General features: G+C 31.8%; 2 protein-coding genes across 2 annotated transcripts; one reads left to right on the forward strand and one right to left on the reverse strand.

Annotated features, from left to right (window-relative positions):
• The first annotated feature begins 10,563 nt into the window (after positions 1-10,563).
• On the forward strand, positions 10,564-15,411 carry LOC111307344 (uncharacterized). Its single transcript, XM_022905351.2, has 8 exons — positions 10,564-10,996; positions 12,051-12,144; positions 12,272-12,322; positions 12,414-12,587; positions 12,907-13,086; positions 13,239-13,358; positions 14,256-14,389; positions 15,098-15,411. Exons 1-8 carry the CDS (start codon positions 10,839-10,841, stop codon positions 15,174-15,176), a joined length of 990 nt encoding a protein of 329 aa, XP_022761086.2. The 5' UTR covers positions 10,564-10,838; the 3' UTR covers positions 15,177-15,411.
• Positions 15,412-16,006: 595 nt separating this feature from the next.
• LOC111307345 (sulfate transporter 3.1-like) lies at positions 16,007-20,565 on the reverse strand. The gene is made up of 12 exons (XM_022905352.2): positions 20,156-20,565; positions 19,852-20,059; positions 19,337-19,508; positions 19,161-19,226; positions 18,629-18,742; positions 17,949-18,065; positions 17,569-17,695; positions 17,161-17,447; positions 16,888-17,078; positions 16,706-16,791; positions 16,431-16,507; positions 16,007-16,337 (listed from the first exon to the last, which is right to left on the reverse strand). Exons 1-12 carry the CDS (start codon positions 20,472-20,474, stop codon positions 16,149-16,151), a joined length of 1,953 nt encoding a protein of 650 aa, XP_022761087.1. The 5' UTR covers positions 20,475-20,565; the 3' UTR covers positions 16,007-16,148.
• Between the last annotated feature and the right edge of the window lie 594 nt (positions 20,566-21,159).

Consider the following 21,159-nt stretch of genomic DNA (forward strand, 5'->3'; position numbering starts at 1 on the left):
ATATAGAAAATTGAATTTTTATCGAGGCTCAACAACAAATTCTTTTGGAAGGTTCTTTTATGGTTAAATCAGATTTGACACTATTTTTAGTATCATAATGTGGTATTTTAATAGATGTCAAGACCAGCTATGCTAAATTCAATATCATATTTGGGAAATGCCAAGATTTTCTCATTTCAATCATTGGTTGCAATGAGTTTTCATGTTGCAATCTCATTCTTACTTTAGACTGCCCATTTTTGGGTTTTCACCATAGAGCTTCATTTTTCCATTTTTTGCTTTTTTTGTTTTTTTCTTTTATGATTTCATCGTACACTCAAGTACTAGTGTGAAAGAGAAAATTTTGCAAAGAAAATAGACAAAAGCGAAATTGGTCATAAGGATTCTACAAGGAACAAACTTTTCAGTTCAAGTATCCATGTTTGATCGAAATGGACTTTTCAATGTATGTAACATAGGCCAGGGTTTAAAGTTTTGAAGGAATGGATAAATAGGCTCAAAACATGTGTTTGAAGGTGATCAGACCAATGATCATTTTACATCATGTGAATGACTCTTTTTTTAAAGGGCATTCATCCCTTTTTATTTTTTCAATCATAATCGTTTCATTCTTCCCTTTTTTTTTTTTTCACTTTTGCTCTTTTTTGTATATTTCAACATTTTCAAAACTTCTAAAACTCAATTTATTAGACATTTGCCCCTACAACTGAAGGCATTCTTTTTTTATTGTCGAAGCATGACTTCACCAAATAATTTTTTTTTGTTTTTGTATTTTTCCCCTAATGCAGAAAGTGATCCTTGATTAAGGTTCATTTAGAAAGAATTCACTAAGCTCAAAGGGGTAGCAAATGGATAATTTTTTATTTGTGAAAGGATGAAGAAAGATGGTCATTTGTCATATCAAGCCTGGTCACTTGTGTGAAGAGTGATTCCTTAAAAAATCAAAAAAAAATTTTCTCACCTCTCATTTTTTTTTTTATCTTTTTTTTACTTTTTTACTTTTTTTCACTTTCTCTTTTTGAGATCGTTTGATTATCTAAAATGCATAATGTACTTATCAATATTTTTGCTGTTGCTTTTTTTCTTTTCTTGTTTTCATAACTCATATAACAACCAATCTTTGTTCTATCTTGATAAGTCAACAAGGTTTATGTGATAATGAGAATCATGTTCAAAGGGCTTATTTAGGCCCTGATTATCACATCATCACCAAATTGGATAGTGGCATGAACTAGGTAATTTTGGGGCAACTGAAAATCATTCTCTTTTGTCAATATGCCTCTAGAGAAAAATGTGCATTTGTGTATTCATGGCTATGACTTTTTGTTTGAAGCATAATCTTGACGCCTATCAACTCACCAACATCTAGATAAAAAAACATCATATTTGCCTAATTTTCAATGAACTTAGAAGTTTTTTTTTTTTTAGATTGATAATTTTAATGTTTATTGCCTTGAGAGAGGCATCACAAAGTTCAAACTTGTATCCTGTAGAGCATTAAGGTTTTTTTTTCAAGTGATTTTAGGACATGAAAAGGACATGAGAATATTTTATTCGGGTAGGTCCATAATAATGACCACCAAAATTTTTGAGACTTTTTATTATGAAAAGAAAAGAAAAATTTTCATTATTTTACAAAAAACTTAAAAAAAAAAAAACACATTCTCAATTAGCATTCAGATTCAACTTTTATACAAGTCATGAAGTTAATATGTATGTCTAATACAGAAGTGAAAAAGGAAACAAAAAGGTCACACTTTTATTTCGAATCAATCTAGCTCTTTACAATATCAAACGAACCATCATTTCCTAGAAAAGCCATAAAACCATTCTCCAATTTCTCATTTATCCATTGCACCCAAATTATTCTTATCAATGCTTTTGACACCTTTAGTTCACCTTTTTTTCCAATATATCAAGGTAAATAATTTTCAGCGATATGATGATCACTATTAGTTTTAAATTTTATTTTTCCAGCTTTAATGATATCTCTAACCTTGTATTTTAGTGCATGACAATTTTCTATTGAGTGACCCTGATTTTCATTATGGTAATCACATTTTGCATTAGGATCATACCATTTTGGGTAAGGGGGTTAGAGGGGTTCAAGACACACAGGTTCTAAAAGCTAATTCTGGATGAGTTGGGGTAATAATTCTATGTAAGATATGAGAATATGATCAAAAGTGGTTCTTTTCTTGGTATTCTTGGGGCTTTCGAACCACTACTTAGATTAGATCTTTGTTATGATCTAGTAGGTACAGCAAAATAGTTGTATGAATAGTTAGGTATCAAAAAAAATGACTAAAAATGGGGTGGATAAGCTGATTATTGTAGTGGTTGATACGGTTGACAATGATGAAGGATGGATGTAATATTATTTATGGAGGGGTAATGGGTTTGGTACACTGGTGTGGGGTATGGAGTGAAATCATTGAACTGTTACCCCACATAGTTCACTGCTTGGGTTTCATTCTTTTTCTTTTTGGAGGCTTCGTCTTTCTTTGCTTCACTTGTCTCTCCTGCATTGAGCTTGCCATTTTTTATGGTATTTTTAATAATTTTATCAGATATTATCATATATATAAAATTTTTAGTTTCATTGCCTATCAATTTCTCATAGTACGATATTTTCATGATGTTCACAAATAAGACTGTTGTCTCTTTCTTAGTGAGAGGAGGTTAAACTTGTATGATCATATCTTTTCATCTCTGTGTGTACTTTTTAAAGCTCTCAATTGCTTTCTTTTCCATACTTTGTAAAGATAGATGATCTGGAGCAAGATCCACAACATGTTGATATTGTGTAAGGAATACCCTAGTGAGCTCTTGCCAAGAATGAATACGAGTTCTGTTTAGTTGAACATACCATCTAGCTGCAGATCTCGTAAGGTTATCCTAAAATATGTGTATTAACAACTTCTCATCACGAGCATGCGCTGTCATCTTACGATAATACATGATAACATGAGTCATTGGGCATTTTGTGTCATCATATTTTTTAAATTCAGAGACCTTAAATTTAGGTGAAATGACCACGTCAGGGACCAAATAAAGCTTAGTTGCACCTGTGAAGCCATAAAAAATTATTCCTTCTACGATCCTAAGCCTTTCTTCCAATAATTTTATCTTTTACTGGGCACTAGTATCTTCTACTTTCTCGAATGTCTTTATCCCTAACTTTTCTCTCTCATAAGGATCATCCAAATCAGGAGCTAAGATCGATTCAGGTGGTTTTTCCATCATAATAGGATTAGAAAAATTTTGGAACTGTCTTGGAATATGTGCTGATGTCATTCTTGGATAAGGATTGGAATATCCATCGGGAGTAAGAATTTGCACTCAGGTTCCTTGAGAAGGTTGGGTTGGTCGCGACTCAAATCCTGGAGGGTATATAAGATTCGTCATATCTGGCGATTGCTCTTGGAGGCTAGGATTTTTTTTCACCACTTTTTCTTTGTCAAGTTTTTTGAGCATATCCATTATTATACTAAGATCTCCTCTTAGTTCTTGAGCTTTCTCGATTCTCTCGAATCGACTGACCTATTCTTGTTCCATAATTCTTGTTTGAGTCTTGGGATTGTATGAATGGCGAGTAGGTTGAGTCAAAATTTTTGGTGGGTGAGCTATTCTTGAACCTTTATTATTACAAAAAAAAAAAATTTTTAAAGAAAAAAACCAAATACCATGTGTTGAAAATTTTATTTTGCATTTAAAAAAAAATAAAAATAGTGCACATGATGCCTGAATACAAGTGGAAGATATTTGCTCGTAGACAAATTTCAGCATTAGAAATTCTCATTAATTCCATACAACTTTTGTTACATGAGATTTGAGCAAATGTATAGTTCTATGGGATCCATGAAAACTTCTAGAGAGAAAGATGTCTTAGAGCAAATACCTTCATGCAGAACTATATGATATGATTAATGTAAAAAGAAAAAGAAAACAAACAAAATTAAGTTATTGCAAGGACATGGTTTGAGATAAAAAAATTTTAAGATTTTTTATTTTGTTTTGTTTTCGTATTACACACAACTTTTATTCCTACATTTGAACTTAGGTATTTTCTACAAGAGGGTGGGCAAGGTTCTACCTAAGGTTAGCTTCCTACGATTTATTTCATGCTTAGTTCGAGCTAACATGTATCTAAAGGTTCTTAACTTGTTCTTTACTGTCGTCCACGCTGGACTAGTAAGATATTCTGATCCTCACCTATTACAGGCTACGAATGAAAAGGATTCAATTTGAGTGAAAGTATTTCGCTTGCCATTGTGGAGATTATCACCTCACGAGGGCATAGGTGCTTTACTTCCCCCTATTAGGGACGGAGCTCGGGTATAGAGCTCGTGTATGAGATGTATCGTGTCATTGTGTGTGCACATGTTTCCTAATTTATTGAGAATAATATATAGGAAAAAAATAAATAAAAGAAATGCATATGAAATTTTTCCTTTTCTTTTTTTTGGTTTGTTTTTTATTTGTTTGGCTTTTTTTTTTTTTATTGAAAGTGAAAAGAATCTATGAATCAAAAACTAAATACTAATTAAGACTGTTTAAATCAAAATTTGAGGATAACACGTAGTTAATTTTTGCCTGACTCTCGAAAACAAATGGCATCCTCAGTGGAGTCGTCAAGCTGTTGTAACTGTTTTATGTCTATCCAACGAATTTGGATACAAAATAAAAATAACGGAGTCATCACCAATCTTTTTTGACTAGGTGCGATTGACCACCTATTAAAATTTATCCTTTTAAGGAAATCTTAAAATTAATTAAAATTTATTAAAAAGATAATTTTAGGGTCTGCGCAACAGTTTAAGTTCGAGAGTCGATTACGTGTGGGGAAGGATTAGCACCCCCACAACGTTCGTTTAAAACGGTACCAATTAATTACGTGTTATCCGTTGATTTTGATAAAAATAATCTTATTTTCGGTGTTTGAAAAATGATTTCCTTGATTTCCTTTGTTTATTGAAATTTTTATTTTTTCTTATTTAGTGTTCAAATTTTATTCGAGAAAAATAAATTAGAACCTTTTTATCAAAATAATTCTTAAAATATTTCAGTACGTTGGTAACATTAGAAAAACCTTTTCTCACATAGATATTTCTTAGGCATCGCTTCTCGGAATATCTTAGAATCTCATCCTCAGATATTCGAATTTATTTTTTGTAAAAATTATGTTATGTATGCAATGCAAAAATACTAATATGTTAATGCACACATTTTATTTTTGATTTTTAATATTTTATTATTATTTATTTAAATTTTTGAAGAAAAGAGAAATTTTTATTTAAGATTTTCTATAAATATTCTAATACATTAGTAATATTTAAAAAATCTTCTCACCTAAGGATTTTTTAAAACATCTTTACTCAGAATACTCTTAGAATCTCGTCATTGGATAAAAAAATTTTTTCTCATTTTTTTATCACCTTATTTTTAATTTATTAGTTAATTGCTATTTACTATTTTATAACGAAGAAAATTTTTATTATATTAAAATTTTTTTAATAAAGACTACAATACACTGGTAATATTTAAAAAAATCTTCTCACCTAAAGATCTCATAAGTATCACTACTCGAAGTTCTTTTGAATCTCATTGTCGGATAAAAATTTTCTTTTCTTATATATTTTTTATTAATTTTGTATTATTAGAAAGTTTATTTTAAAAAAACAACAAAAATCATAAATTTTTACTATATATTTCATTATTTATTTTTATTAATCATTATTATAAAACATCAAAAATTTATTTTAGCAAATTTAAACATTTTAATATGCATAAATATTAATAATAAAATTTAAAATAACAAAAATAATATTTTAAAAAAAATTACTTGAACCAGATCGATCAATGGTCCAATCAACGTCGGTCTAAGTAGTTTGACGGTTTGGGTCGGTTTAGCGGTTCGGGGCCGGTCTAGCTCGGTCTAGATCAGTTCAGTTAGATCGATCTGTGTCTGGCATAGAGGCGGTTCATGGATCGAGTGTGCAGATCCTGGGTCGGGTCAAGGCTAACCCGCAGATCCTCTTGGGGTCAAAACGACATCGTTTTAGGCCTTTAATGAAACAATGTCGTTTTTGCTTTTAGCTTTTTATAAAAGCCAAAATTTTTTTTCTCTCATTTTCTCTTCCCCCTCTCCTTCTCAGAAAGCTTTTTTCTCTAGATTGGTTGAGCAATCACCAGCCGTCGTGTCAACCATCGATTGTTAACCATCGATTGTCAATCGTCAGCGCCATCGTCGATTGCTGAAACAATCCCAAAAATTTCTAAAAAATTCCCTTTTGCCCCTTAAGCATAGATTTGAGCTTGGTTTTACTTGAAAATGTCTTAAACGGCCTAGATCGACTTTCAAAGCTTCGACCAAACCCTCTCTCTTTTTTTATTTTGACTTTTTTTTATTGACTTTGATTTTTTTTGCAAGTGTTTTTAGCAATAGGTTCCTCATTCCAGGGGATTGTGTTTCTGATTTTTTCTTTAGAAGAATTTTTTTTTGTAGGGTATTTGGGGTCTCTTTTGATGGTGTTTTTGTAGCTTTATTTATAGAGCAAAAAGAATATCAAAATCTCAAAAAATATGAGATTTTGATTACCTACGATTAGGGTGACCACCCACTGTCAGAACAACTGCTGGTGGCTATCAGGGTTGCTGGTAAGTTGCAAACGACTGTCACAGTTGCTGCTAGAAAAAGAAAGAAAAAGAAAAGGAAAAGAGAAAAAAAAGAAAAAAAAAGAAAAAGAAAAAAATAAATAAATAAAAATAATAAAATGGTGTCTACAATGCTCATCTTTAACCCATTGAAAAAAAAATCACAATTCATAATTGGCAAAACGTTAACAGAAACAAATTCAATTTTATTCATCAACATAAGACCAACTCTGCATAAATCAACAAATGAAAGAATACCTCTTTGAACCTTCTACACTCATAAAAAATTTTCTTCTTGGATTTTTCAATGTTGTCGACCTACGAATTTGAGCCATTATTACACAATAACAACTTATTGAAGTCAAATGATTTCTTGTTCTCGAGTTACAACTTGATTATGACTGCCTAGAATGTCCACTTCTCTTCTATGACTCTTCACCGAAACCTCCATATCTTCTTTCACTCATCTTGCTTTCTTCGTTTGCCATTGATTTCATGAAGGTTGCAGCTTTGATTTCACACGTTTTCTATCAGACCCTTCACAAGCTTTGATTTTGCTTCAATTTCTTTCAAGTTCTTTGAATTTGGGGTTTAAGGTTTTGGTGATTTTTTTAGGGTTTAAGAAAATTTTTTTTATTGACTTTAAACAATCTTTGAATTGTTTAATGTTAATTTTTTTTATTAATTATTTTTTTTAGGTTTTCTGACCATATAAGCCATATAAGCATGCTTACATGTCATTTTGTGGCCATATGGCGTATTGTTATTAGCTAAAATATCCACGTTAGCATCAAGACTAATTGAGTTAACCTTTAGACCAAATTGATACACAATTTTATAGTTCTAGTACTTATTTAGTAGCTTTTTTAGTTTAGGTGACAAATCCAACAAATCATTATAGTTTAGGGGCTATTTAAGACATTATTCCTTTTAAAAAAGAAAAACCATTAAGTTTTGTTTTTGATTTCTGATCATATGTTTAATTAGATAGCCATTCTGATGCTATCAAAAGGATTGTTATAGTAATTGAAATGAATTGCAGAATAATATATGTATAGACAAAGTACATTTAAATTAATGTGATATATTCATAGAACATGTTTTATATGTATTAGCATTAAACAACAAAAAGAATATCATGAATTCTGAATCTCCATATTAAACAAAAAGAACATCACCACTTATTTGTGTAAGACTATATTTCGACCTGTGTGCTTTTTAAGAGGCCAAAGTATAGAAAGGTTATATATTACTAAAAATGAAACAATGGAAATAACTATGAAATTTAAATTGATAAGATAATCAAAATTGTTACCATTTTCAATGTTAAGCTATTAAGCTGTAACTTTTTAATACTTAAAATTATTAGAATTTAAATCCTATCAAAATGCCACAAGTTGTTGGATATTAATTGGCAACTTCCTTTCAAGTTGGTGGTTACTTCTCCATTATTCCTTGATCTTTGCGGATTAATTTAATTTCTTTTCATATTAATTTCTTAATTGTGTTTGTAAATTCATGAGTAGCTTCCTTGTTTTTTTTCCCTTTGGGATAATAGAAAATAATAAAGGTAACCAATTTCCTTTTTATTGCATGAAATTACCTTTCTCCCATGTTGTCAAAGTAGCTGTAATTCTTGCTTTACTGTTAAGTTGTGGTCATAAGCCTCATGAGTGCAAAGGCTTTCTAATGTTGGGAAGTTGATGGTAGGTCATATGGGTCAAGACCATTGGCCTCCACTGCCATCACATCTATCAGTTGTGATCCGTCCACATATATCCTCTCATCTAAAGATGTAAATGATATATTAGTATTTATAAAATACTTAAATTTGATTAAAATAAAACTCAAATTTGATTCGATTATTATCAAATCGAGTTTGAATAGTTTGACTTATTGATTGAGTTAAATTTGAGTATTCTTATAACCGACTCAAACACAATAATGAAGCTTTTGTTGAATATAAGAATCAAGTTTATTTTTATATATTATTCGAGTTTAATCGAGTGAGTTTGAATAACTCGATTTTTATTTCAAGTCGAATTTGAATTAAAAAAAAAAAAAACTCAGTTGAATTCAAGTCAAAGAACATCAAATTTAAAGTTGAGTTGAAATTTGAGTTTAATGTTATATCGGTTTGAACTCAATCGATTACACACTTACCCCCACCTTCTAATCGGCATTGTTAACAAAGCTTCACTATATTTGACATTCAAATTCAAAAAAATTAAAATTTGAATTGTTTTGAATTTAAATTATTTCATGGTTATGTTATTTTAGATTTCATATTTTCAGGTTGGAGCTACTTTCATATTATCATTTTAAATTATATGAGAGCTATAATTATTTTCGTATAAACAAGTTCTATCCAGGGTTTAACCCAAATTATTATTAAATTAATAAAAATATTTTTTATTTAATTTTAATTATAAAATAAATTTTAAAATACTAATATTTTAATTTTAAAAAATTTTTAAACCTCTAAAACCCGACATTAAACCTTATATAAGATTTTTCAAAAGTCAACCAAACCTAATTTGATCCATGATCACTTTTACATTAACTTCAAATTCAATCATTTAGATTGGATTATTTGAAATTAGAATTTTCTCATACTTGGGTTGTTTCGTACTCGAATTTCTTGATGTTAATTTGCGGGTTTGACTTATTGCGAAGAATTTGATTTGGATGGGTTTGGCTTTCGTCTCTTTTTATTTTTATTTTTTTTTTATCTTTTTATAGAAGTTTGTGATTTGAATTTCAAGAAAAGAGGTCAGAGTTTTTAAACCTAAAAATTCTTTACGATCAGGCTCCTGCTATGTAACAAAAAAAAATAACAGATTAATTAATTTATAAAAAATATTGTTGTTATATTTCAAAAGATGAATATGAAAAACTAAATTTTAATTTGATTTGTTTTATAAATTATGAGAATGAAATTCACGCGCACTCACAGATTGCATATACACAAATTAACTAAGATTCAATACACTTATCATTTGAAAGGATATAAGATGAGGAATTTCAAATTTTCGAATGGTTATAGGTATTTCAAGTACACCACTAAACAGTCAATTGATTTTTATATAGGAAATAGTTCTTTCTTAATTTTCTTTATTGTGTCTAAAAATATTTTATAAGACTATTAGTATCAAGATAATCATAATGTTCATTACTATTTGTATGTAATTATGTATACATTTGAAGATCTCGATTATCTTAACTCATAAACTAATTGTTTGATAATTGTACTAAAGCTATAAGATTCAATGCTGCTTTCCATTAGGGATGACTGAAACATTGTAAAATAATGTAAAAATGATTTAAGTAAAGAAAAAAGTACCGGAAAGTTCAATTCTTTCATACAATTTGTCAATTATGAGTTTTGAATATGGGGTGAATGGAGGTTTATAAATTATAGGCATTTATTAAAGGTTGTTAAATTATTTTTTAAGAAGTAATTTTCATAAAATTAAAATAAAAATACAATTCATTAATTATAAAATATTTTTTTATAAATATCATTTTAAATGGTGTCTTAGTTTACATTTTCCAACTCTAATTCTCTATTTTACATGTCAAAGAGCATAATCTAACAATCGATTTTACTTTAAGAAAAAATACACGGACGATTTCATAAAAAAACAAAAAATTAGTTACATTTGACCGTTAATTCAATTATAATTTTAAATATAAAAAAGAAAAAAAATTGAAAGATAGGCTGAAGCCCAGGCTATGCTGGGTAGCATGTTAGTAGTTTCAATCAACCAATTTCTAGTGGGCTTTTAATAAGAGTTGACAACCTAAATCGTCGGCTTTGGTGCCTTTTTGGTTGGGCTCATTTCTATTTGTTCAATGTACCGTCACTGATCAAGGTATAGATTCCGAGAATGACTGCTAGACCACAGTCACTAGAACAGTTGCTAGAACTAAAACATTAATACACTCGAAAACTCATTGCTTGCTCGAAACAAAAACCAATCCCATATTTCTACCTTTAAACTTCATCTAGCAGCATCTTCTTTAAAAACCTATCAGTTCTCTCTCTGTGAAACAACCTCCAAAACTATTCAAAAACTAAACCATTTCTCGCCCATTAACCCCAGCTACTACAAATAAAAATACTAAAAAAAGAGATTAAAAATAACACCTTTATTTGAATCTCTGTGTTGTTGAATAGGATGGCAGAAGCAGAGGTGGGATCTGGTAAAGGAGTGTCTGAAGATATGTCATTGAAGGATAAAGGGAATGAATTTTTCAAGGCTGGGAACTACCTCAAAGCTGCTGCTCTTTACACTCAGGCCATTAAGCTAGACCCTTCAAATCCTGCTCTTTATAGGTAAATTTTAATGACTTCTGGTTTGATTACTTGAGGTTTTCAGAGTGTTATCAAAACGCAATCTTGGGTTGATTGTAAAACTGCTCACTTATTATTTGAGAGTCTTCTCAAATGCAATATGGGATTGATGTTAAAAGCTTCTAACTTTTAGCTAAATTTGGTTTTCTTCTAGTTGCTGGCTTTACATTGTGTTCTACACTTGTTGCTTGTGCATTTCCTATTCACTGTGATACAGGGCAACAGTATGCTTGGACTTTTATTCTTTTTGTGTATAGGTGGTTGTTTTTTGAAATTTTGTTTAATTGTTTGCTTGATCCCAGGATGGAAATATTTGATAATCTTTTAAACGCACTCAAATACCTGAATGGTTTATCTTCAATAAGAACTATCATATAAATGAAAGTTGTCCCTTCTAAAACAAACATGTTGGCTGATTTTAGCTATTTAATGTAATCACTAACCCAAGATCATTGTGTGATAATTAGAACACCATAAATAAATGAGGAGAATCCACATACCTGTTTGGGTCGTCATGATGAATAAGTGGAAGCAAAACGATCCTTGGAGTGACTAGGTCTTACTCTTTGCTCTTCTCTCACTGGTGGCAATCAATTGGTAGTAACCATAACTCGTAAAAGTGAAGAGGGGACCTTCGTCTAATTAATTAAACAACCCTAGAAGCCTCCCCATCAAAGGCTTACTAGGCCAAATGCTTATGCAACCAACAAACCACACTAACCCAATAAAATGTGCAAAGCCCATACATAAGTGATCACATTAAATTATTTGAGCTCTCATGCTTGTCTCGTATTAGGACAAAACTCATCAGCCGGTTTTATTAAATTATTAAAATCACCAATTAATAGTAGCCACTTACGGAAAATTCTAACATTTAATTCTATGCCTTTATTGATGAATGTGGGTTCATTTACTATAATCATTTTTTTCCTTTTGAATTATTGTTTCTCTACAACTGCTGTTTGTGTACCTTTGTATTCTTCCTGATTTCTTTTTTGCTGCATAGTGTCAATGTACTTCTCTTTTCTTGAATCAGCAATCGAGCAGCAGCATTTCTACATTTGGTTAAACTTAACAAAGCTCTTATTGATGCTGAGACAACAATCACATTGAATCCTCAATGGGAAAAGGTAGATTTATTGTATTGTCTTTTTGTTTTTTTTTTGGGTGGGGGGGAGTTGTTGTTAGTGCATAGGGGGATTGCATTAAGATAGTCATCAAATTTGAATTGTTTGTGTGTTTCTGGTATATTTCCAGGGATATTTTCGGAAAGGATGCATATTAGAGGCCATGGAACGATATGATGATGTAAGTTCCTAGATCCCTCCGCCAAATTTTGATAAAGCGATGATGCGATTTGTTTTACGCTGCTGAGATTTCTAATATTTGTTTATTACAGGCTTTAGCTTCCTTCCAAATAGCTTTGCAATACAACCCACAAAGTGCAGAAGTATCAAGAAAAATTAAGAGGCTCTCCCAGGTTGCAAAAGATAAAAAGCGAGCTCAAGAAGTGCAAAACTTGCGATCCAATGTGGATATGGCAAAAAGCTTGGAAACATTGAAATCTGAAATGGTGAGTTCCTTGAGCAAAGTGTTATGATTTCCACACAGTATATATGTGTGTCTGTGTGTATTTACTTGTTTGTTATTTTCTTTATTTGTAAGTTTATGTATTGCTTGTCCCTGTTTGCCCTATATTCTATTAGACTAATTTACTCTAACATTTGATCTTTGGTTTGGTTATGGGTTCTGTTTTTGCTTCTCATTAGCCAATGGTTGTCAGCTAAGACTATTCCAGTAAAATTCCCACAACTGGTGTAGAAATTTGTTGTCATTAGTAGGATTCTTTTCAGTATACCTCTTGACAAAAAAATTGGCCTTTCTCTTTGCAGTCTGAAAAGTATGGAGATGAAGATTGTTGGAAAGACATTTTTTCTTTTCTTGTTGAGACAATGGAAACAGCTGTAAAATCATGGCATGAGACTTCAAAAGTAGATCCTAGAGTCTACTTCCTTCTTGATAAGGAGAAGACCCAGGCTGATAAATATGCTCCAGTTGTCAACATTGACAAGGTATTACACTTACAAAACTATCTAATGTATCTTACAACCAAGTCCAAGAAATAGGAATTAAAAAGCTATCTATTGTATATTACAACCAAATTAAAAGAAAAGTGGTTCCCAACCATATGTAATGAAAATTTGCATTTTTCCTCTTGTGCCAGGCATTTGAATCTCCCCACACACACAGCAGTTGTTTTTCATTTCTTAGGCAATGTGCTGAAGACTCTTTTGCTGGAGCAGCTTGCTTAGTTGCACCCAAAAGTATCATAGCTTATCCGCAGGTAACTTCTTCATATTTGTTCTAAATTGCTATAGAGACTTAGCTTGTAGAAACCCACCGCATGTTTTTGGATACTCTCAAATGCTACTTTAATTTGCAAAATCTGTCTGCCTTCTGCACCTTTTTCCATTTTCTCCAGTGCAGGGAATGTAGTTATGGTATAATAATTTTTTTGAAGGTTGTATGGTAATTTAGATAAAGTAATACATCTAATAAAACGAAAAGGAACAGTAGTTCTTATTATTATTCATTGCTGTTTATAATCTCTAAAGATTTTGTATGGTAATTTAGATAAAGTAATACATCTAATGAAAATAAAGGGAACAGTAGTTCTTATTATTATTCATTGCTGTTTATAATCTCTAAAGATTATGTCTACTGGTTCTAGCTAAGTTATGTCTTGTTTTTCACTTTAGGTTTGTCTTCTATTTGTTCTTTGTGGTGTGGATTAGTGCTCCTTGACTTTGAGAAGTTTTAGTCATTTCTTAGTGAGGCAGCTTAGGGCTGATTCACTGTTTATTGATGGGTTAATGAATCCAAACCTTTGATCTACCAACTGATTTTATTACAAATGCTGGAAATTTTTTGAAGAAAATTCTTGTTTCAGTGCTTAATGATATAAATGTCACTTCATTAGAGTTAGATTATCAGCTCTTGGCCCAATGTCTTTGAGCAAGTTCAAACTTGGTGGATGTTCTTTGCTTATTAGGGGGAAAAAGGAGATGGCTAGTTTTGTTCAATTTTACACACTCTTGACAGTGCTGCTCTGATTCAGTACCTAATACAAGTTGAACGGGATCTAATCACATATTTACATCAAGTTTACTTGATGGATTATTCAATGCATGATACAAGACTTAGGGCTACAAGCACCTTTGATTCAGTGTTATGTTTGCAGGTTTGGAAAGGTCAAGGGTCAAGGAAGTGGAGACATGGGCAACATGATGGTTTCTTTGTTCAATTTGAGTCACTGCTCTTGCGAAAACTATGGTTTATTTCAAGTTCAAATGAGATGGGAAAGACATTGTGCAGGTCCCTCCCTTCTCTCTCTCTCTCTCTTTATGGTTGCTCGCAATCTCATTCATAATAAAGGTGTAGATAATCAAATGCAACTTTAGTATCTTAAATTGTTAAAATTAACATAAAAGTTGAAATATGTCTTGTTACTTGTTCCATGAATGCGGTCCCCTGAAATTGCATTGGAGATTTAATTCTCTTAAAATTTCTGTGTATGTTAAAAGAAAATTTTACTTTACCTTTCTAAGTACTGCAGGCGGAAGAGACTGTGTACATTGGCCGGCTTGTAAATTTTCATGCATTTTGCTTCTCTGGCAGCATGTTATTTGAAAATTTGCTCCCTCATGGAGCTTTTACATTGAACAGATAAGCTAGGGTTGGGAAAGAGATGTTTTATGATGGTAGATCAATTTAAAAACTCATGTATTTTCTGCAGATTATAATTCTGTTTATTTCTGGTCAGAAGAAATGGTGGAGAGATTGTTTTGGTTTCCGTTTATATCAGTCTTAATTTTTTGTTTGTTTTGCTGCTTTGAAGGAAAAATCTTTTTAAAAGTCTCAAATGGAAAATCTGTATGCTTGATCTATTCCATTTGATCTTGTTACTTCAACAATATATTAAATATGCTTTGGTGAAAAATTATTGTATAAAATTCATTACTCCTTTACTGAAAGTTTACTTTTGTGTAAATGATTTGAGTCCTAACACCTTTGTATTTCCAGAGATCCGGAGGTTCTGGATATAGGTGCACATGAATTGCTTCCACGCCTATTCAAAGGAAAGCAGTCTAACTCTTCATGAGTTTTGTCTTCTGCTGAAGGAAATAGCTAGGCAAACTGGTGGACTTGACTCAAATGTTCACATGTTCATAAAAGAAACGACAGTGTACTGTGCTTCTTTGTTATTTTGAGCTGGATACAAATTTCTTTTTAGATGTGAAAATTTGCAACTATGTGCTTTTCTAAGTCACATAGAAATCATGTTCTTGATTTTGAAAATTTCTAAAGAAGTTTGTGGGCCTTTTTCAGTCATTGCATTTTATGGTTGAAAATGCTTTCTTGCATATGGTTTTCAAGGGTTTCAGCTCTAGGGTGAGTTCATGCTTGCTTCTAGTTCCATACTTCTGTTATATGTTGGAAGAACAACAAAGGTAGTTGGTGTAGAACATATTAGTTTATATATGTAGGAAATGATCAAGAAGGGCTACTATAGCTTTGACTCATTTCCTACTGATTTATGCAATCCATTTTTTTAGCTTCTTTCCCTCTTGCTACTTACCTTTAATGTTATAAACTATTATTATAGATATGTTAATCAATTTATGCTTGTATGTTATGTTGTCAAGCCTGGTTGTAAACCGGCTGGAACTATGAATGAAGATGATCTAGGAATCTGTATGTTTAATGGACGTTAGGACAATGATAGTTTGTCCAAAATGTTAGATGCATCGGAGTTGAGTGAGAACAGGAACAATGATATGGTATTGTTTTCTAGCACAAGATGAGAATTTACTCGTTTCGGGACTATAATTATATCATTTATTTAAATCATGCTCGTATTTAGGTGTCAAATGTTATTGCTTTGATTCCACTAGTAAACGTTAGTTAAGCAGAGAAGGATCCCTCTAGGATTTTAGTTTTGGTGAGAATTAGTTATCATATTTCGTGTATAATAGTATGACAAAGCTTATATTCATAAGCAAAAAAGGTGGATGGCAGCAGCAATGCTCTGTTCTTAGCAACAAGAAATTTCATTCGTCTAATTGATTATATATTAGACATTGTTGTCTTGTGCATTATAGTCAACTACAACAGGATCCGGCTTGCATGTGTATAGCATGAAATTACATGCTGCAACAGCCTCTCCTACGGTCAGGTGGATCCATTCTTGACCGATTGTGTCGATGAGTTTGGACTTGTGTAGCTTCTTCATCACCTCACTTTGTGGATTAGCTAATACAAGCTGAAATCAATGACAATACACGTCATTCATGCAAACCATTTTAGACGTGAGGAGAACTTGAAAAAATGAAATGCAGCAGAAAACAGTTTATACCTTTAGACCTTTTCTATCAACGTTCTTCCCGACTTCTTCGAACATACTGATCCCACTCGTATCAATGCTACCTACGGCTATAAAATAAACTTGCCTTGAGTGGTTTTTTTTTGGTAAATGAGTTCTCAATCTAAGATAAAAAAAAAATGTTGCAGATATTAAAATTTAAATTTTTAGATTTATTAGATACTATTTTTTAAGGATGATTGCATGAATTAATTGAGTTAACTTTATTTTTTATTTTGCTTATGATTTTGTAACTCATCTTCACTTACCACTCAAATCTAATATGACATAGTGTAAGCTTGTTTCTCCTACAGATTTTAACCTGTCTTCCTCTTCATAAATCCATCTCGAGATCCTGGAAAAAGGGATAGTGGCAAGATGAATTATATAATAATCATCTTTATTAACCTTCAAACTACGTTAGGTAGCTTAGATAAAAGTGTTTCCCTACCTTTCTCTTAGATAGCTTGCATTGGCAAAGTAAACAGGCGCATCTATCTGAAGTATGAGAATCCCTGGTACAGTTTTTGCAATCGGGTATTGATCCATACTTCTATAGATACCAGTGTTTGGAATATTGCCTAGAACAATAGTTCTAGGCCTCGCCACAAATAGAAGAATCCTCAACAAGGAAACAGTTATCTGCAGCGGTAAATAGAAGTTGTATCAATGATTTTATGTACCTTAAATATTTCTGATTGGGGTTTAATTTAACTCTACTTACTGCAATGACTAGACCAATCTCAACACTGCCAAGGACAACACCAAGATAAGCCCCCAAGCAGATGAAGAAGTCGAATTTGTCAATTTTCCAAAGGTGGATAGCAGCTTCATAGTCAAGCAGGCCAAGCATGGCAGATACAATTATAGAGGAAAGCACCACAAGAGGAGTGTAATGGAACAATGGTGTTAGAAATAGCAATGTGAACATCACTGCTGTTGCCATGATAATGTTGGAGACTGCACTTCTGCTTCCGGCATTGTAGTTCACTGCAGTTCTAGAAAATGGTCCTGCAATCACAGCCAATCAAAATTTTGCGCAAATGGGTTCAGGGTTTCCGGCCTTTTTACGGATATTTTAAAGGGCCCTCGCTTAGCCCAACCTAAGCTCAAACAGGGCATGAACCAGTACCTGCGGTCAAGTAACAAGAAGTGCAAGAGCCAGCAATGTTCATCATCCCAAAGGCTATCATTTCTTTGTTCCCATCAATGTGATAGTTCTTGAACATGGCAAAAGTTCTTCCTACTGCAATTCCTTCCTGTATAATATTTATCACAATCAGCCTCTACATTACGGAGCAAATTAAGTAATATTTTTAACCTACCATTTATCATCTTTTTGTAACCCTTAATTATTACCAAAATTAATTGTTATCAATGTATAAGATCACAATATTTAAATAAAAAATAATTATATTTTGTGAATTTAACTTAAAGTGATTAGAATTTAATTTTTGCACCCTCAAATAAAAAAAAGAAAAGAAAAGTAGGAATTGGGATGGGAAATCTCACAGCAAGGCCAATCACGCCAATGATGATTCCTGTTTTTACAGCTGCCATCAAATGGGGGGACCCAAACACCAGCTCTGATGTAGATAGGGGATTCAACCCTTTCTTCAAGTGCCCAATCTGGAGAGAAAACCAATAAAAAATTCCATATATGTTGCTTATCATAAAACCTCGTCTTATCAGAATTTTCCTTTCTCAATATATAGTTTTCCGACACAAGATATTTTAAATTTTGCATCACACAAGATAGTTGAAAAACTCTTTTCAGTATTGATGTGATGATGACAAGAGAGATCAATTAGCTTGTCGCCATACCATGCATTAAAAAGCTTGCTAATTAAAATGAGTTTTTTTTTTTTTTTTTTTTAATTTCGGTACAAAAGCATAAATATTTTTAACTAGTACTGTAGATGTAAGTGGACATCTAAGCACCTTTTAGAAAATTACTAGAGAACAACCTTAATAATCCAATCCAACATAAATAAGATATTTGGAATCAATACATAAGTTGATCAGATTCTTGGACTTGAAAAGATTAAAACGTGTAAATAAAAGTTGAGAATTAAAAGAAAATTCAAAAATTAAAAAAAAAATATTAATCTAGTTCACTTCCTCTCAAAAAGAATATTAATCTAGTAATATTAAAGAGAGAGAAACCAAAAACAAGAGAGAGAGGGGCTGACCACTTGAACCCCATGCTTTTCAGCATGCGTCAGATAAACGAGAAGGCTTCCCAAAATAACAGATGTGAGCGGTGCCATGGCGTTTATCCAGAAGAAGACTGACTTTCTCTTGCTCTACATGGAATGGATATAATCCAACGTTTTTATATAAATAAACTTTTTTAATATTCCAAAAGGAAAACAACAACTTAATAAAAATGACACAATCATAGTTAAATATATACTATATATTCTTGATATTTTATGCCTATTGATAAAAAATTCGGATTCTAAAAAAAGGACACTACATGAATATTCAACATATACATTTCATTGCTTATTTTATGCCATAGCCTTGCAGTTGAAGAAAGCTCATCATTTTTGAAACATTTATGATTGTATTTCTCGGTGTTGGTGGAAGGTTTGATTTTGTATGCTTTTTTTCAAACCAACCACCAGGCAAATAATTAAGTTTTTATTCTTAATCGTATAAAAGAAGAATGAATTAACTTGTCAATGAATGGAAAGCAAAAGAGGGTAATGATGTACTCACAAAGTATCTTGTCAGGAGAAGGAAGAAAAGGAAACAACAGCCCAGGACAGCACTTTCCCATCTCCACTGCAAGTACAACCACCACAAATCTTAAGTGCGATTTCAATATATATTTACATGAGCACGAACAATTAATGTTAAAAATAAATGTCATCAGGAAATGGTTGAAATGAAACCTGGTGAATTTGGCCGAAAACTGAACTCATAACGGATACAACATCAGTCTCATGAGTGAAATGGACTAAGCCAAGCATCCCTTTAAGTTGCTGTAAACACACAATCGTGGCTGCTCCACCCATAAATCCCACTATGGTTGCATGTGACAGAAAATCCACGATAAACCCAAGCCTTACCAAACAAATTTTAATATAATTAGCTCCATATCTAAACATCAATTAATAAGGAATTGAGTGTTTTTTTTTTTTACAAAAAAATAAAGTTATAAGTAAAGGGATTTGGATTCTAGATCTGCTCCATTACATCTTTTAAGGGTGGCTGCAAAACTAATTAAATTAAACTTCAAGTTTAGAATTGAGTATGTTTTGGAAAACCTTAGCTTATTATTCAATTTTTTCATCGATCTTTGTCTGCAACTAATCTTTGGATTAAGGCCTCAATTATTAGTATTAATGACCATTAAAATTTAAGCAACAAGACAAATATTTGTAATTAAACTCATTTAATTAATTACCTTAAGATGCCAAAGGAAGCTTGGAACACTCCAGCAAAGAAAGTAGCAGTGAAGACTAACCGAACATATTGCTCGGGGTTCTCAGTAGGGCTAACCTCCTTTCCAAGCATTGAAGATATTAGAAGTGACCCCACAGCTACAGTCCCCACTGCCAAATCTCTGGAGCTTCCCAACATGGCATATATCAGCGGCGGAACAAAGCTTGAATCTGCATTCCAAGTTCATGGTTTCACATTTTCTACTAGATAAAGTACATGGTTATTCATTAACAAAGAAAAAAAAAGGAAGAAAAAAATGAACTTACAAAGTCCAATAATTGGTGGTATGCTAGCCAAACTTGCATAGCTTATCCCTTGGGGAACAGCAAGACTGGCAATGGTGATACCAGCAATCAAATCAGCCTTGAAGAAGTCGAAAGTATAACGAGGAGCCCATTCCAGGATTGGTACAAAGTATTGTAATCCAAGCAAAAACTTCCAGGAAGTTGGCTGATTCTTAAACTGCTTAAAAGGGTCATCAGGGAAGAAAGTCTCCTTGAGACTTGTTTGTAAAGACTTGAGAAATGGTTTCGAAGGAGGAACCGGCACCCGACGTGGGCACTCATAATCTTCGGTAGTCCCCATTTCGTTAAACTAAGTTGGTATTGCTGCGAATTAGAGCTTGCTTTGGAGATATTAATATAATTAAGACTAGTTAGAGTTTCTGGTTTTTTGTTATGAAGCTGATGAGGGGCAGCCTTTTATAAGGCGGTGGAGGGATATGTAAGTGCTTTAAGGGACCCACAAGTAGACTGACACGTGGCATGGTGCGAAAATTCTTGACCCCCCTTGACCATTTACCTTTTTATTTTGCCTTCCTAACCCTTGAATCATTTTATGATTTGCTTAGGGTAACTTCACTGCCATCTTGGCAGCTTCAACGCGTGGTTGATTCTGATAGGATATTGCAGGTGTCATTTATTGAAAGATCATTTATATATAATTTATAAAAAATTATTTATGTAATTTAAGTAATTAAATTAAGTATTAAAGTAGATCAAATTATTTGAATTTGTTAAGTGTTTTTTTTAGTAGGTTAAATAATTTTAAAAATTAAAAATAAATACTTGAGCATTTGAGCACTTGAGCTTATTTAATAAATAGATTTAATTTTTAAATTTTTTATTTTTTTATTTTAAAATATTATTAATTTTGAATAAACATGTTTGAATAAAAAAATATAATGATCCGAATAAATATATTTGAACAAAAAAATTATAATGATCCAAATAAACATATTTAAAAAAAACTATTTAAATAAACTTTATTT

Source organism: Durio zibethinus, chromosome 22, assembly GCF_047325235.1.
Source record: "Durio zibethinus cultivar Kanyao isolate XHJ-2024 chromosome 22, ASM4732523v1, whole genome shotgun sequence".
NCBI lineage: Eukaryota > Viridiplantae > Streptophyta > Magnoliopsida > Malvales > Malvaceae > Durio > Durio zibethinus.

What these genes read in the sequence shown, in the direction of transcription:
- LOC111307344 (XM_022905351.2), top strand. Translation starts at nt 10,839, where the DNA reads ATGGCAGAAGCAGAGGTGGGATCTGGTAAAGGAGTGTCTGAAGATATG. An exon ending in CCATGGAACGATATGATGAT is followed by an intron (nt 12,323 to 12,413) that starts GTAAGTTCCTAG and finishes TGTTTATTACAG; the next exon opens with GCTTTAGCTTCCTTCCAAAT. An exon ending in AAACATTGAAATCTGAAATG is followed by an intron (nt 12,588 to 12,906) that starts GTGAGTTCCTTG and finishes TTCTCTTTGCAG; the next exon opens with TCTGAAAAGTATGGAGATGA.
- LOC111307345 (XM_022905352.2), bottom strand. Translation starts at nt 20,474, where the DNA reads ATGGGGACTACCGAAGATTATGAGTGCCCACGTCGGGTGCCGGTTCCT. An exon ending in TTCTCCTGACAAGATACTTT is followed by an intron (nt 18,743 to 19,160) that starts GTGAGTACATCA and finishes CATTCCATGTAG; the next exon opens with AGCAAGAGAAAGTCAGTCTT. An exon ending in TTCTTGTTACTTGACCGCAG is followed by an intron (nt 17,448 to 17,568) that starts GTACTGGTTCAT and finishes CTGTGATTGCAG; the next exon opens with GACCATTTTCTAGAACTGCA.